The sequence below is a fragment of the Miniopterus schreibersii genome (assembly GCF_964146895.1).
Source record: "Miniopterus schreibersii genome assembly, chromosome: X".
In the NCBI taxonomy this organism is placed as follows: domain Eukaryota; kingdom Metazoa; phylum Chordata; class Mammalia; order Chiroptera; family Miniopteridae; genus Miniopterus; species Miniopterus schreibersii.
This window is the reverse complement of record NC_138104.1, coordinates 65,655,774-65,674,330: the sequence shown is the minus strand read 5'-3', so window position 1 is coordinate 65,674,330 and position 18,557 is coordinate 65,655,774. Positions and strand designations below refer to the sequence as shown.

General features: G+C 38.8%; 1 protein-coding gene across 6 annotated transcripts in view; it reads left to right on the top strand.

The window, feature by feature from the left end:
* The window catches only part of CD99L2 (CD99 molecule like 2), a 149,695-nt gene that overhangs the window by 75,129 nt on the left and 56,009 nt on the right, over positions 1–18,557 (top strand). For all 6 annotated transcript variants that reach the window (XM_081126188.1, XM_081126190.1, XM_081126191.1 and 3 more), the window contains exon 2: positions 11,478–11,537. In XM_081126188.1, the coding sequence (XP_080982314.1) occupies positions 11,478–11,537 (60 nt within the window). The remainder of the gene's footprint in view (positions 1–11,477; positions 11,538–18,557) is intronic.

Genomic DNA, 18,557 nt, shown 5'->3' with positions numbered 1-18,557 from the left:
TTTTTTACATTTTATAAGATTTACAGAGTGGACATATGTTACTTGAAGGCAAATTTAAAAATTTACATAACACATTGAGAGGCATAGTGCAAAGGAGACCTATAGAGAGAGTTAAGCAGGGACTACAACAGGCTATAGTTAGGCATTTGTAATTTATATTTAGTGTAGTGAGGAGGTCTTTGAGCAGAGAAATTTTGTGCTATGATGTTTGTTTTAAAAAGAAAATGGGTGTCTCCCTGCGTACTGTGTGGAAAAAGGTTACGGTGGTGGAAAGACCTGAAAGGACCGGGTGGATGGGTCTTGTGGTTGTCCAGGCAAGATATGATGGCTTCAGAGGAGATGTGGATAAGTGGGTGGACAGAGGGCATGTTGTGGAGGTAGAACTGACAGTCCTTTTTATTGTTGTTGTTGCTAGTTCTCACCTAAGGATATTTTTCCATTGAAATTTTAGAGAGAGTAGAAGGGAGGAAGGGAGGAAGGGAAGGATAGGGTGGGGGAGAGATAGAAACGTTGATGTGAGAAAGACACATCAATTGATTGCCTCTCACATGCTTTGGGCTGGGGATTGAGCCTTTAATCCAGGTATGTGCCCTTGACCAGGAATCAAACTTGCAACCCTTCAGCCCATGAACTGATGCTCCAACCACTGAGCCACAACATTCAGGGCTAGAATTGACAGTTCTTGATGGTGGTGTGGCTATGGAGTGTGGGAGAGATGTGCAGAATGGACATACAGTTTCCTGATTTGGACAAAGGGTGGAGGGTGGCTGTGTCATTCAGTGAAACAGATGAAGAGCCCAAGAAAAGGTCTAGTTGTGGGGGGAGCAAGTGCAGGTATTTGCTTTTGGACAAGCTGAGTGTGAAGTGGCTTTGAGGCATTGAGGAATGATTGAGAGGGGTGAGAGTGGAGGCATTGCTATAAACAGCCATTTTATAAGTTTGCTTATGAAGAAGAGGAGAGAGAAGGAAATGCCCATTTGGGTATGTACAGTAAAAAATAGGGGAGGGTTCTAGTTTAAAGTGGGTGAGATTTGAGCATGCTTAAAAATAGATGGGACAATACTTCCCAAATTAATCTACAGATTTAAGGCAATCCTAGTCAAAATCCCAGCTGCCTCTTTTGCAGAAATTGATAGGCAGATACAAAAATTTATATGGAAACTCAAGGGACCCAGAATAGTCAAACAGTTTTGAAAAACAAGAACAAAATTAGTGGACTCACACTCCCATTTCAAAGCATATTACCACACAGCAGAATTCAGGACTGGCTAATACTGGCACAACAATAATCATATAGATCAATGGAATAAAATTGAGAGTCAAGAAATAAATCTTCAAATTTATGCTCAGCCAAATTTTGACAAAGGTGCCAAGATAGTTCAATGAGGGAAAGAACAGTCTTTTCAACAAATAGTTCAGGGACAACTGGATTTCCACATGCCAGAGAGAGAGAGAGAGAGAGAGAGAGAGAGAAAGAAAATTTGGACCCCTACCTCATATCATACACAAAATTAACTCAAAATGGATCATAGATTTTAAATGTAAGAACTAAAACTATAAAACTCTTAGAAGAAAATGTAAGAGTAAATCTTCATGACTTTGGTTAGGCAAAGTGTTTTTAGATATGGCACCAATAGTACAAGTGATAAAGGGGGGAAAAAAGGTAAATTAGACTTAAAAATGAACTTTTGTGCTTCAACAGAAACCATTCAGAAAATGAAAAGGACAAAGCAACAATGAGGGAGAACTTTTGCAAATCATGTATCTGATAAGACACTTTTATCCGAATTATATAAAGAACTCAAAACTGAACAATAAAAAGACAACCCAACTAAAAGTGGGCAAATAATCTGAATAGACATTTCTCTTCATGGCCCTTTTTCTCTTTTTCTCACTTGCCCTATAGCAAGAGGACTTTCCACAATTTCCCAAGCACCAATCATGGGGAAATCTTCCCTGAAAGTGGCTTCTGTTTTCTGACTGATCCAAAATGTTGCAGTTTGATCCACACTTATTACCAGAAACAGATGAATTACCAGGAAGCATTTCCAAATTGAGGTTTGAGTCTTCTAGGTTCATTGTCTTCCTAACTTGCTGGCACTCACTTGTTATATTTCTCAAAACTTCAGAGCTTAGAGGAGAAACTGTATGGGTTTTCCTTGGCAGAAGATCTGTCTGTTCATTAGTTTAAAGAAAAAGTTTTAAGTTTTTAAATGTTGGTTTCCTGACACAGATGGTCTTGGGTTTCTAATCTAAGCATCTGCTGGAAGAATGGTTAATTTGAGGCAGTGAACTAAGCACTATGATAAGACAAGACCTTGTGGTGTGTGGGAGCATGCAGAAAGAACCAAGGCTTAGTGTATTTCTTTGGAGTTTACAGTCAACTCTGAGGGCCACAGGCCCAGACCTTTTGAGAAATGTATGGGTTGGGGATGTATAGGAGCTGCTTTGGGCTGGCAGCACCTTTTCCCCTTTGCATTGCTCTGGCTAGGTGGTAAGGCCAAAATGTTAATGGGCCTGTTGAGTGTAGACTCAGATTCTATCTCAAGCCTGGTCATGTACATAGATGGGCAAGCCCTTAGCTAATACTAGACCCTGTGACATGATTGCTTTGTTTTGCCTTTGAAGTTGATTGGGTAGATCAGGCTCCCTATCCAGGCTGGCTCTTTGAGGGCCCATGATGCAACCCAGGCTCCATCTAAACACATCTGTACTGCATAATGAGCTGTCTTTTGATGAGATTATCCTGGTTTGTTTAACCCACTTGAAACAAATCCCACTCCCCCTACCCCTTGCCCCAAAGTCAACCTTTTAATGGATTTTCTTTATCTTTCAAATGACTAGATTGGAATAGATGGTCTCTGAGGTCCTCTTCAGCTCTGCTTGACTCTGATTTGGAAATTTCTATCTATACACTATCAATCAGAGACAGCTTCTCACCTCACTTAAAAAATTATACCTATATCTACTTGTGTTTTTGTTTATGTTGGCCATAGGAGAAGGAAATGCCATGTGCATTGATTATTAGTCAAGAACCTATGGCATCAAAAGTGTTTTGGGATGGTTTTGTGACATTCTTGTGCTTTGATTTCCCAGGCTTATGTCACATCACTAGGATCTAAAGGTTCATCAGATACTAGGTGAGCTCAGATCAGAGGGTGACTGTTCTCTCTGCATCTATTAAGCTTTTGAACATTTTAGTAACACTCTTCTATAAGCTAAGCTATCTACTCATACATATTTAGTAACACTCTTCTAAAAGTTATTTACTCATACATATTTATTGAGGGCCTTCTACTTACAAGTAGGTCTACTAGTAAATTCTACTTCACTTAATACCAAATTTAATAATAGCTAATATTTTAGAGATTCCTATGTATCAGATATTGTGCTAATCTCTTTATATATATTGACCAATTTTTTTAAAAGAATAGTTTATTGATTTTTAGAGAGAGAGGGGGAGAGAGAGAGAGAGAGAGAGAGAGAGAGAGAGAGAGAGAAACATCAATTTGAGAATGAAACATTGATTGGCTGTCTTCTGCACACCCCCTTCCAGGCATCGAGTCCTCAACCCGGGAGTTTTGACCAGGAATCAAACTGGCAACCTCCTGATGCATGGGATGGTGCCCAAACAACTGAACCACACCTGCCAGGGCTATATCAACCAATTTAATCTTCATACCAACCTACTGCATTGGAGCTTGCTGTTATCTCCATTTTACATGAGGGAACTGAGGCACAGAGCTGTCAAGGCTCTTTCCCAAGGTGTCTCTGCTGGTGAGTGGCAGTGCTGGGACCTGCACTTAGGCTCTTTGGCTCCAAAGCTGGTCATCAGTATTGATATCCTCATGTGTTGTCTTGACACAGCTTTGGACCAGAGTTGGGAAGCCTCACACTGCAGTTTTTTTATGTGACACCAGCAATGTCACCTTCAGCGAGTAGTTTCTTGTACTGCTTCTTAGAAACTGTGGCTCCAAGAGTAATGTGCCTTTTGTCATAGGGCTATCGTGAGACCACAAGCCTCTTGACACATCATCATGACACTTTTTTTGTCCACAGTGACTTTGTTTCTGTCATGTCTTCCAACTTAGCCCATTGGGGAATTGAGAAATCAGTTATGATACCTTCATTTTACATATGGGAACAGGTGAGTCCTATGAGGCCATGTGAATGTTTCAGGACCCCCAGTCAGAGTGAGTGGCAGAACTGTGATGAGACATCATATCTTCTGGCTCCAGGGTCATTTCTGTGTCTGCCAGCAATGATTAACAGGTTCCCTCTGTTTTTCAAAAATCTTCACCCAAGGATATTTCTTCTATTGCCTTTCAGGGAGTGGAAGGGAGAGAGAGAGAGAGAGTGACATCTATGTGAAAGAGACACACTGACTGGCCGCCTCCTGCACGTGCCCTGAACCAGGGCCGGGGATTGAGCCTGAAACCGAGGAATGTGCCCTTGACTGGAATCGAACCCAAGACCCTTCAGTCTGCGGGTCGATGCTCTAACCACTGAGCAAACTGGCCAGGGCCCGCAGGTTCCCTTCTGATCAGCCATCTGGTCTCTGAGATCCTAGGGTACTCCCTTGCAGAGCTGAATCCTGGGGTTGATATCTGAAGATAGCTACTACATTTTTTATTGAGATATTCATATAATGTAGAATTTACCATTTTAAAGTCTACCGTTCCATGGTTCTTAACATACTCACTAGGTTGTGCAGCCATCACTACTAAATCACTAACTCAAGAATGTTTGCATTACTCCCAAAAGAAACCCCCTGTTTATAACAGTCACTCCCATACCCCCACCCTTATAGGCCTTCCAAGCACCGTTGAGATTTCCTCTGAACAGCTGTCATATATATTTTTACCTTTCTGTGTGGAAAGGAAGAATAAAACGGTCCTTTCATTTAGTGAGGTGACTTATGCAATATGTAAAAAAAAATAAAAATCCTCCTCCCACCTTTAAAATCAAGCTACTTTCCCTGTATATACGACACACAGATACTTCCTAGAAATATGTAAAAATGATATTAGCCATGGCACCTGAATTTAGATCCTTCCCTTGTTTACCAAGTTTTTCTTTAAAAAGCAGGTAACTGGAGTGCAGTGTGCCCTGTGAATACCTGTAATCAAGTGCTGGGTCTGACACTGCAGTTGTATTAATGGTGGTGGCTGTTTTGGACTGAAATGCTGATCCCTGGCTTCTAGTGAACTACAGCCTTTGCATCATTACTGTCCTCTCTGGGAGTGCTTTAAATTTATTAATAAAACTAGTGAGAGCTCAGGTGGCAATAGCTATATCCATTAAGTAATCAGAATAAGAGGAAAGCCATTTTCATGTTCCTTTGCAATGCTGCAGTGCTTAGTTAACCCAGAGGATATGAATTACTCAGCATGCTTTGAAGAGTAAAAGCATAAATTTAGCAAGACAAATGTGTTCAAATCTAGATTGAGGCAACAAGAGTTCATTTTAAAACTGCAAAAATTCAGGGAAATCAGGGACTAGCATAATTGATCATTTTTGGTTTGCTCCCACCCTCTCTAGCATGAGGTGGGAGACTTACTTCTTTGTATTAAGGGAGAAAAGTTATTTTTACCAGAGACATGCATGCCAGTGAGTTTGTTGCATAGATTTCCCACAAGCAGTGTTCAGGAATGTTTCTATGGCAGGCAGGGGCTTCCTGCAGCACAGAGGTATGAAGTTGTTTTTCTGACCTACAGGTTTTCCTTTTATTACTCATGGCCCTAGGCCCCTTGCTAAAGGGCAGGGAAAACACAAGGCTTTTAACAAGCAGCCCTATCAGGTGAAGTCGTTATCATATTAAGGAGGAACATCTTTATTCTATGGCTCATTTCAGGTTAAATCAAGCTGTACTCCCCACCCTCCATCAGTAGGATCAATATTTTGAGGCTGATTTTAGTCTTATTCTCTGAACCCAAATGATTATGGGCGTATGCCAGGGTCCTGTTAACTGGGTCATGGTTTGACCCCTCAGGTCAGAATTTGATTCTGGCCCACCTAGTGGGTCCTCCCTGCATTGGACAAACTTAAGTATAACATGGGTGTTTATGGAAGCTCCATTAAGACAGACAAATGGAAAATCCTGAGATGACATATCTATGATTTACCAGCCTCAGGTGTCCCTGGCATTCTTTTTCATCCACAGAAAAGGGCCAAGATTTTAAAATTTTCAAACAAAAGCAGTTTAGGTGAATTTTTATTCTTTTAGGGTTTGTACTGGACCCTTTCCAAAAAAAAAATTGAAAGCTTCTCATATGTACAAAGGAAAAAGGTGGACGAGAAACCATCCTTAGAGAGCAAGGGGATAGATGTTATTGGGCACTTGAGAGGCACCGGTCTCTCTGGCTGAGTTGTGACTGTGCTTCTGAAATCTTCAGCAGCCAGAGGCCAGTGGTATCTCTGCAGTTCTTAACCCATCAGTGGAGAGCAGACATGTTCCTCTGTAGAGATGAGTTTGCTCTTTGCATGAAACCCAAATGGATTTGTCACAAAGTAATATCAGGTACTATCTACTGGTGATTCTGCGGGAACAGATCCAAGGTGTTCTCACAGCATGGAGACACAGTTTGGATAACCACAATGAATATACCTTGAGGGAGTGCCTCCTTGTTGTGTTTGGCATAGGCATGGAGATGACCAAGTCCTAGTCCCTGCTTCAAGCAGCTCACTGTCTAGAGCAGTCCAATGGAACTTTCCATGATGATAGAATTGTTCTCTGCCGGTGCTATCTAACACAGTAGCCACCAGCCCCATGTGGCTATGGAGCACTTGGAATGTGACTAATGTGAATAAGGAACTGAATTTTAAAATTTTTATTGAATTTTCATTAGTTTTAATTTAAACAGCCACATGTGGTTAGTGGTTCCCATGTCGGACAGGACAGGGCTAGAGAACGGATGAACATAAACATCTAACTGGAAGGGGTAAAATAAACTAAGTGGAACAAGCAGGAGAACAGAGGAGAGAGTGATTAATTAATTAAAATCCAAATGAAAAGCCCAGCCGGGCGTGGCTCAGAGGTTGAGCATCGACCTAGGATCCAGGAGGTCGGGGTTCGATTCCCGGTCAGGGCACATGCCCAGGTTGTGGGCTGCAGCCGATCAATGACTCTCTCATCACTGATGTTCCTATCTCTCTCTCTCCCTCTCCCTTCCTCTCTCTGAAATCAATAAAGATATATTTTTAAAAATCCAAATGAAATGCTACTTAAGTGTTACATCATATGGGTGCTCTTGTGGATCTAATATTTCAATCAAGGCAGATGCTGGATCCTGCCAGTTCCTGGTGGAATTCTCTAACAATTGCCTGCAATGCCTTGTTTTACAGTCCTCATGAAAATGCGCCCTTACCTTTAGACCCCAGTCACAGTGGCTCAGGTTGCAATATGAGGTCAAGTTTGTGTTCCCTCGACTTTAGAACAGACACAGGCTGCTGGGTTATCTGTAAGTCGAACAAACATTTTCCTTACGGAATGGATCTTCTCAAGGACATGCACAAGGATTTGTGTAACATTTCCAGAGTTCTGCTCTATAAAAGGATGTTTTCATATGGGTGTGACCAGTTCATTACATGCTTTTTCCATTAAAAGAAATTTTTTGTGGTCCTCTGTAGTGGAATGAGGTAACTTTTCTGCTCAATACTTGAACACTGGTCCCCCAGATACACAGTGATTAGGGGCTTGTAAATTGAGCCTGCAATGAATCAGCTGCTTTCTAATGTGTGCCTGATGCCAAAGAGTGAGTCAGTGTTATTAATGTGGGAGATTCTTGTCTGCCTACACCCAAACTGAGTTGTTTAGTTACAGATTGCATAGAAGTATGGAATACAACCCTACTTTAGACCATTTGAGGTGTGGCATCTCTCATGAGAACATTTGTTCTCATCTTGATTTTAGCAGCTATGCTTGGTCATACTTCTGAAGTAGCCTTAATAACTCAGGATGTATAGATTGAGATTGAATGGTTTTGTCCACAGATGGTTTTGGTCTATTCAATTCAAGGGCAACGAGGGATTAATAAATACTGCAAAATTGTGTTATATTGTTCTTAACTCTTTACTTAATGATATGTAACAGAATGTATTAGCAAATAGTATTGAAATGGCTGAGGCTAAAACATTACTTGTACAAGATGTTATTTGGAAGAACTTATTCTTCCAATTCTTGGGTGAGAAGGTAAGAATAGAGTTTTAAAGGAAGACCGAGTAGGATGATAGGCTTATGATTTTGGAAGATTGATACAAAACTTTTAAATTATCATTATCATAATAAGAGACATACATGTACATTACTAAAAATAGAAAAGGCAGAGAAAGCTTTAAATTAATAGTGAGCCCGGCCAGGCGTGGCTCAGGGGTTGAGCACTGACCTAGGATCCAGGTGATCGGGGTTCGATTCCCGGTCAGGGCACATGCCTGGGTTGCAGGCTCGATCCCCAGTTAGGGGCGTGCAGGATGCACCCGATTAATGACTCTCTCATCATTGATGTTTCTATCTCTCTCTCCCTCTCCTTTGCTCTCTCTGAAATCAATAAAGATATAAAAATTAATTAATTAATAAAATAAATTAATAGTGAAAAGCTCATTCTCCCTGACCCCTATTTTCATTCACTAAATATAACTACTATTACCAGTTTTCGTGTGTAAGCTTCTAGAAAATTTTTATAGATATGCATATAGACACAAGTGGAAAAATACTACTCTGCACCCAGCTTTATTTATTTATTTAGTGTTTTATCTTGGAGACATCTCCTATGTCATTATATAGGCTTTTGCCATTCTTTTCTCAATAGACTATTTTTTTATAGCAGTTTTAGGTTCACGGCAATATTGAGCAGAAGGTAAGGACTTTTCTCATATACCTTTGTCCTTACACATGTATAGTTTCCTCCATTATTTTTTTTTCAGTTTTCATAAAGGTCTATTTCATTATTGGTGGGTAGCTCATTTAACAGTTAAATACATTAAATAATGTATGGGTGACTACATCCTCCATTATTAATAACCTGCACCAGAGTGGTACATTAATTATAATTGATTAACATATATTGACACATCATTATCACCCAAAATCTATAATTTACATTAGGGTTCACCCTTGTGTTGTATATTCTATGGTTTTTGACAAATATATTTCTTGTTTCTTTTTTCCGTTTCATGACATTTTTGGATTGGTTTTTAGTTATTGGTGTTGACCTTACTTTTTTTGAAAGAGTTGAGGTTACAGATCATATATCTCTCATTTGTTACCCTTGATTTTTGCTATAGGAAATGGATATTAAAATAAACTTTATTTTTAGAACACTTTTAAATTTAAATGCAAAGCTAGTACAGAAAGTTCCCATATGCTCCACACCCAGTTTCTCCTATTATTAATATGGTATATTTGAGCCCCTGCCAATGTGACTCAGTTGGTTGAGCATTGTCCCTTCCACCAAAAGGTTACCAGTTTGATTCCCGGTCAGGGCATATACCCAGGTTGCAGGTTCAATCCCTGTTTGGGATGTGTGCAGGAAGCAATTGATCAATGTTTCTCCCTCACATTGCTGTTTCTCTCGCTTCCTTCCTGTATCTCTAAAATCAATAAAAACATATAAAAATATGGTATATTTGTCACAATTAATGAACCAATATTGATACACTATTATAAACTAAAGTCCTTTTTCTGTTCCAGGATCCAATCCAGGGTACTACATGGCTTTCCTTGACTGTATCTCTTTAGGCTCTTCAGGCTGTGCCAATTTCTTAGACTTCTCTTGTTTTTGATGACCTTGATAGTTTTGAGGAATACTGATCAGGTATTTTGTAGGATGCCCTCAACTAGAATTTTTCTGATGTTTTTCTCATGATTATACTGGGGTTATGTGTTTTTGAGAGGAAGACCACGCACATATAGTGCCCTTCTCATCACATTGTATCAAGGGTATATACTATCAATATTACTCATCACTGTTGATGTTAATTTTGTTAGCTTGGCTAATGTATTGTTTGTTAGGTTTATCCACTGTAAAGTTATTCTCTACCCCCTTCACTTTCTCATACTGTAATCTTTGGAAGGAAGTCAAAACATATGGAGTAAGAGATTATGCTTCACCTCCTTGAGGGAGAAATATCTACATAAATTAATTTGAATTCTGTTATCTCCCTTTTATGTATTTATTCAGTTATTTAATTAACATGGACTCATGGATATTTTTTCATGCTTTGGGTTATAATCCAGTACTACTTTATTTTGTTGCTTATATTGTTCCATCTCTGGCCATTGGGAACTCTTTCAGTTAGTCCTGTGGTCCTTTGACATATACCCATCAATATCAACATTTTTAAAAAGTACTTCCTGGCACTATAAAATTATTAACGCATCTTATATATTTTCTGTGCTTAGTCCTGGAATCATCCATTTTCTCCGAGGAGCTCTGGTTCCTTTTATTGGAGAATAATGTTTAGAAACCAAGATCTGGGTGCTAGGTGTGCTCATTACTACTGGGATATTATTGCTTTTAGACCCTCTCAGCTGACATAGCAAGGGCATTTATGTACTATGTATATATACATCTATAAATATTTCTATATATAACCATCTGTGTGTATACATGTGTATATATGTGTGTGTGTGTGTGTGTGTGTGTATTCAAACATACACACACATATATATATTAAGCTAAACGTGATTCATATTTAGGTCTCTAACTCCAACCCATTATCATATGGGCCATTCTAGCCTTTTCTAATCTGTAACCTCCCTCTCCAACAGTGAGAAACCTGGCTTCTATAATCTACCATTTATTTACTTATTTGTTCAATTCCAGTGCACATGCATAGTTGTTTGCTTGAGACTTGATAATGTATATACCCCCTTGGGAAACTACATGCCCATCCAGAGGGAACAATAGCTGTCAAATTCCATAGCAAACAGGGTTGGGCAGATGAGTCTACTTCTGAAGAAGATTGTCTTGTGGAAAGCATTTCCCCCAGAGCCTTTTCAGTTATGTGTAATTGGTTAGAGCTACTAGTCTAGGTGTGGGTGTTAGTGTGGGGGTGGTGCAGGAAATGACCCTGAATTGACAAAATGCAGAGCAGCCTTTGTGAAACCTGGGGTGGGGTGAAACAACTTAGCCCATTATCAGTGGAGCTTTGGGTTCCAGTATTCCCTGTTGCAAAAGTCGTACATAACAAAAAGAAAGATTTTTATAAGATTGTACTTTATGTTCCATATAGTTGAGCCTTCAAACTTCTAGTGGACTGACGGATGTATTTTTTTTCTTTTGGTGGGGATAAATTGTTTGTGGAAGGATATGAACTCAGTATATCTTTGGGAGGTTTCAACTGATCTCTTTTTGTGGCATTACCTTTGAGACACTATCTAAAGGGAAATGACCATTACAAGAGAGTATTTTAGTAGTATTTTGTTTCATGAAAATATAGCTAAATTTAAATATATATACATTTTTTTTTTTTTTTAGGATCCGGGGACTTTGACTCCTATCTGAGCAATGCATTGAAAGAAACTTCCTCAGTAAAGCGTGAGTAGTAAATTAAATAAACTATTAAAAGCAAACAATAACAATTAATATGCACCACCTACTCAAAATACATACTCAAGGAATAAAACAAGTGACCCGTATTTCACTTGTTCACATAAAATATGGTTATCATAAATTATATTATTTAAAAGAAAGTATGAATATTTAAAATTCTTTGTTTCTTTTGTGGGGAATACCAAACAATATGTTATAACTGATATAGCATTTTTACTTGGCTTGTCATAGCCCATACTGGTGTAACATGCCAGCAGTGGCCTCTGAAGACTGTCTTTCCACAGCTCAGAAAAGGTACTTTGAAGTAAATACAGGATTTGTTTCTCCTTTTAGATTTATTTTTAATAGTGGCTTTACTTAAAATGGTATCTGCATGTAATCTCTCAAATGCTAAGCTTTGTTACCAGCTTGTCTTTACATTTAAAAAAGATTTAAATAGTTTTTTAAAAATATGTGAATGCTTAGAGAGTAAAGCTGAGATTTCCCTTGACCCCTCCCCATCCTACTAAAATCCACTCTCATCCCAAGAAGGAACAGCTGATTAGTTTTCTATGTTGTTATGTACATTTATACACATACATAGTTTGTTTTGTTTTACATAACATATGTAGGGCTTTTTTATTTAGTTATATGCATATTATTTCACAACTTGTTATTTTTATTTAGTGTGAATCAAAGACCTGAGTGAATATATCTATCTATCTGTATTAGTTTCCTAGGGCTGCCATAACTAAGTATCACAAACCAGGTGGCTTAAAACCACAGAAATTCATTCTCTCAGAGTTCTGGAGGCCAGATGTCCAAAATCAAGGTATTGGCAGGACCACACTCCTTCTGAAGGCTCAAGAGGAGGTTCTTGCCTCTCCCATAACCTGGTGGTGGTAGCAATCCTTGGTGTTCCTTGGTTTGCCACTGTGGCACTCCAATTTTTGCCTCCATCTTCACATGGCCTTCTCATTTCTGTGTATCTTTTCTTCTTCTGTTTCTTATAAGCACAGTTTTTGTTGGATTTAGAACTCACCTGGGTAATCCTGAGTGGTCTCATCTCCAGATCCTTAACTTAATTACATCTGCAAAGACCCTTTCTCCAAATAAGATCACATTCATGGGTTCTGAGGATTAGGACTTGGCTATATATTTTGGGGGTCACCATTCAACCTACTTCATTTTTACCTGCATCTCAGGCACAAACCTGTGCTTCATGGAGCTAGCATTCCAGTGATGTGGCTTTGGTCATGGCCAATGATGCCATCTCCTTACTGACAGACATGTGGTTTGTTTCCATTCTGTGTAATTACAAATAGGGCTTCAGTGAACATTTCTTGTCCATATCCTTTGTGCCCAAATACAAAGTTAATATTTTAATGAATTATTTCCAAAATGAATTTACCGTTATGTACTCCCACTGATATTGTTACAAGAGTACCTTTTATCCCAGACCCACACCATCACCAGATTTTAACAATCAAAAACATTTTACCAATATGATGGACAAAATATCATATTGCTTATTATACATTTCCCTGATTATACTAAGATGGAGCGTTATTTTATATATTTATTGGCCATTTGCATTTTCCTCTTGGTGAATTGATGGAATTGGTGAATTGTCTGTTCATATTCTTTCCCCATTTTTCTGCTGGGTTGTCCTTTTATTTTAATGGGTTTGTGGGATCCCTTTGTATATTCTAGATTGAGAAAGGCAGGAGCTCTGGAGCCAGACTTCCTGTCTGAGTCCTACCTCTGCAGGATTATTAACTATCACCTTGGGTGAGTCACCTGACTCCTGTGCTCTTCAGTTTCCTCATGTGTTACATGAGGCTAGTAATAATCCCTACCTCCTAGGATTATTGTAAGGATTAGATGAGCTGGCCCAAGTGAAGCACTCTGTACAGGTGAGTGTTCAGTAAGCGTGTGCCATTTTTGTTTTTCTTTGACTGATTTGATTGGAAGGACTGGGTCTCTCGTGTAAGAGTCAAGCATACATGAGGAATGATCACCTACTTAAATTGATTAACAGATTCAATGCAATTTCTGTCAAAACCCCAGCTAGAATTTTGCAGAAATAAAGATGCTGATCCTAAATTCAAAGGACCCAGAATAACTAAAAAAATCTTGCAAAAAAAGAAAAAGTTGGAGAACTCACACTTCTCAATTTCAGAACTTAATGCAAATCTGCAATAATCAAGTAGTATGGTATTGGCATAAGATAACCATAGAGCCCAATGGAATAGAATTGAGAGCCTAGAAATAAACCCTTGTATTTATGACCATTTGATTTTTTTTTAATCCTCATCTGAGGATATTTTTTCCATTGATTTCTAGAGAGAGTATAAGGGAGGGAGGAGGGGAAGGGGAAGAACAAAAGAAAGAAGAGAGAGAGAGAGAAAGAAAAATCAACCAACCTGAGAGAGACACATCAATTGGTTGCCTCCTGCATTTGCCCCCTGACTGGGGACTGGTAACCTGCAACCGAGGTACATGCCCTTGACAGGAATCAAACCCGTGACCCTTCAGCCCACAGGCCAAGCTCTAACCACTGAGCAAAACCAACCAGGGCTATGACCATTTGATTTTTGACAAAGGTGTCAAAACTATTCAATGGGGGAAGGAATAATCTCTTCAATAAATGATGCTGGGAGAACTAGCTAGCCACATGTAAAAGAATGGACTCCTGCTTCACACCTTATACAAAAATTAATTCAAAATGGATCATATACCTAAAACTATAAATCTCTTAGAAGTTCATTTTTATGTATGCTGTGAGGCAAGATCTTAGGGTATTCTCAGATCTCTGCTGAGCATGCATTCAGGTAGTCTTTTAGATTCCTAGGAAAATAAATACACCTAATTTATTAGCAGTAATGGTTTTAATGAAATTGTTTAACATCTCCAAAAATAAACATGACCTAAAACAAAACAAAACAGAAAACTTGTTAAGTATAAACAGGCCACCAATTAGTAAATGTATTCATTTCCTGATGGAGGGCTTTTAAATATTTACATGACTTTTTCAGTCGTGTCTAGTGTGCATGAGGTCTTTGGTTGAATGACATCCTTCAAGACCACATCACTACACTATCTTTTTGTTTTCTATTTTAGCTTACACTTCATGCAACTAAAATTTCAAAAACACAGGCCTGGCCCTCTCTCCTTGGTTCAATTATTTTTCTATTTATCAAAGTTAAATTCACAGTGTTCTTCTTTGTATATTATACATTCCTTTTTAAAAAAATTCCTCAACTACCCAGGTCAAGGTATTGTAAAAGACTTTCAGTCATTCATTCAACAATGTTTATTGAGTGCTTGCTTGTTGCCAGGCACTATTCCAGGGCCTGGGCTCACCATGTGGCCTAGGTCAGTTTCCTCATGAAGTTATTTTCTCTGGAAAGATACAGACAGTGCATAAAATAATTTCAGATATAACTTAGTACTCTAGAGTAAACATGGCAGGGTGATGGGACAGGGAAGGCCCAAGGATGCGGTAAGGGTAAGTAACTACTAGATCAAGTGGTAAAGGGCTCTCTGATGAAAGTTGACATGCATAGAGTTGGGTAATACCCTTTAAAGATTAGGTAAAAGAACCCTGTAGCAGAGAAGAACTGGGTTGGCTCTAGGGCTTGGAAGGTAGCCTATGAAGCCAGAAGTGTGAAGAATGTTAGAGAAAAGACAGAGAAGTTGGCAGGGATAGATCAGATTAAGTCTCATAAGGCATAGTGACACTTTATTCTAAGTGCAAGAGGAAGCCCCTGGAGTATATTTTAAAACAGCATTATTGCCTGGCTGGCATGGCTCAGTGGTTGAGCATCGACCCATGAACGTGGAGGTCATGGTTCGATTCCCAGTCAGGGCACAAGCCTGGGTTGTGGGCTCAATCTCCAGAGTGCAGGAAGCAGCTGATCAATGACTCTCTCTTATCATTGATGTTTCTATCTCCCTCTCCCTCTCTCTTCCTCTCTCTGAAATCAATAAAAACATATTTTAAAAAAACAAACAAACAGAATTGGGTGTCCAAAAATAAACTCTTACATCTACTGTCAGTTGATTTTTTTAAAAAAATGCAAAAACAAGTATTTTTACACAAGAGCTATTTGAGTCATACAGATTTCAAGCTAATATTACATAATAATGGTTTTAGTAATGTAATTTCTCTTACATAAAGAGCCTCATTTATACAGGCAAATGGTACTTTCTTATTTTACAGGTGCAAGGTTATCACATGTGGTTCTCTTACCATAAAAATCTGTCCACTGGTGTGGTCTTTATATTGAGCTATGCATTAGTGTACACAAAGCCTTCTCAAAGAGTAAGTAAACATGATCATCTTAAGGGAAAGACTTTTCATGTTCTCAACTTTCATATATATTTCGCTAAAACTGAATTGTAGAATGCACATGGAGTTATGTTGATGGTCTACCTTCCAACCCCTCCCTCTTTGTAAACATAATAAACTGATGAGCAAAATAGATTCAGTGATATAGAAGCATGGAACAGATGGACCAATCTCACAGGGAAGGTGGGGGTGGGAGGGGAGGTGGGGAGAGGTTAACTAAAGAATTTATATGCATATATGCATAACCCATGGACACAGACAATAGTATGGTGAAGGCCTGGGGTGGGGAGTGGGTGCGGCATGAAAGGGGTAATGGGGAAAAAAGGAGACATCTGTAATATTTTCAACAATAAAAAAGAAAACAAAAAACTATTTATCAAAGTTAAATTCACATAATATAAAATTAGCCATTTCAAAGTGAATAATTCAGTAGCATTTTAAGACATTCACAGTGTTGTGCAATCACCCCCTCTATCCAGTTCCAAGTCATTTTCATCACTGAAAGTAAAATCCCTTACCCTTTAAGCAGTTTCTCCTCATTTGCCCCTTCCCCAGCCCTAGACAATCACCAGTCTACATTCTATATCAATTGATTTATTTACTCTGGATATTTCCAGTAAATAGTATCATGCAATATGTGACCTTTTGTCTCTCGCTTCTTTCACATAGTACAATGTTTTGGAGGTATATCTATTTTGTAGCATGTATCAGTGCTTAATTCCTTTTTATGCCTGTGTAGTATTTCATATACCACAATATGTTTATCCATTCATTATTTGATGGACATTTGGCAGTTTCTACTTTTTGGCTTTCATAAATAGTGCTGTTATGAACATGCATGCTCATGTTCTTGTTTGAATACCTGTTTTTAATTATTTTGGTCATATACCTAGGAATGAAATTGTAAGGTTATATGGTCACTCTATGTCTACCTTTTTGAGGAACTGCCAAACTGTTGTTCACCATGGCTGCACCATTTTACACTCCCACCAACAATGTATGAGGATTCCAATTTCTCTACATCCTAGAAAACTTATTTTCCTTTTATTTTTCCAAAACTTTGTACCCTTTGACTACCATTTTCTTCATTTCCCTCTCTCCCTAGCCCCTGATAACCACCATTCTACTTTCTGATTTTTTTAAAAAATATTACAGGTGTCCCTTTTTCTCCCCAATTACCCTTTCCATCCCGTCCCATCCCCCTCCCCAGGTCCTCTCCCCACCATTGTCCATGTCCGTGGGCTGTGTATATATGCATATAAATTCTTTAGTTATTCTCTCTCCCTCCACCCACCCAACCTCCTCCATCCCTCTGACATTCATCAGTCTCATCTATGTTTCCATGTCATTGAATCTATTCTGTTCATCAGTTTATTAAGTTCTTTAGACCTCACATATAAGTGAGATCATGTGATGTTTGTCTTTCTCTGCCTGGCTTATTTCACTTAGCATAATTTTCTCTAGGTCCATCCATACTGTCCCAAAGGGTATGAAATTCTTCTTTACAGCTGCGTAGTATTCCATGGTGTAAATGTCCCACAGCTTTGTTATCCACTCATCTACTGACAAGCACTTGGACTGTTTCCAGATCTTAGCCATTGTAAACTGTGCTGCTAAGAATATCGGAGTACATATATTCTTTCTGATTAATGTTTCAGGATTCTTAGAATGCATTCCTAGGACTGGAATCACTGGGTCAAAAGACAGCTCCATTTCTAATTTTTTGAGGAACCTCCATACTGTTTTCCACAATGGTTGCACCAGTCTGCATTCCCACCAGCAGTATACTAGGGTTCCCCTTTCTCCACACCCTCGCCAGCACATGTCATTTGTTGATTTGTTGATAGCAGCCATTATAACAGGTGTAAAGTGATACCTCATTGTGGTTTTAATCTGCATCTCTCTGATGATTGGTGACGTTGAGCATTTTCTCACGTGTCTCTTGGCCATCTGTATGTCCTCTTTGGAGAAGTGTCTATTCAGGTCCTTTGCCCATTTCTTAATCGAGTTGTCTTCCCCTTGCTGAGTACAATGAGTTCTTTGTACACTTTGGAAATTAGCCCCTTATTAGATACATCCTTGGCAAATATACTTTCCCAGACCATGGAGTTCCTTTGTATTTTGAGGCTGTTTTCTTTTGCTGTGCAGAAGCTTTTTACTTTGATGTAGTCCCATATGTTTATTTTTTCTTTTGTTTCTCTTGTCCTAGGAGATGTATCAGTGAAAAGTCCACTACATGGGACATCTGTGACTTTACTGCCTATGTTTTCTTCCAGGATTTTTATGGTTTCATGACTTACATTTAAGTCTTTTATCCATTTTGAGTTTATTTTTGCGTATGATGAAAGTTGGTGGTCTAGTTTCATTTTTTTGCATGTGCCAGTCCAATTTTCCCAGCACCACTTATTGAAGAGACTGTCTTTACTCCATTGGATACTCTTGCCTCCTTTGTCAAATATTAACTGACCATAATGGCATGGGTCTATTTCTGGGGTCTCTGTTCTGTTCCATTGATCTGTATGCCTGTTGTTGTACCAGTACCAGGCCATTTTGATTACAGTGGCTTTGTAATACAGTTTGAAGTCCAATAATGTGATGCCTCCCACTCTGTTCTTTTTTCTCAAGATAGCTGCAGCTATTCGGGGTCTTTTTTGGTTCCATATAAATTTTCG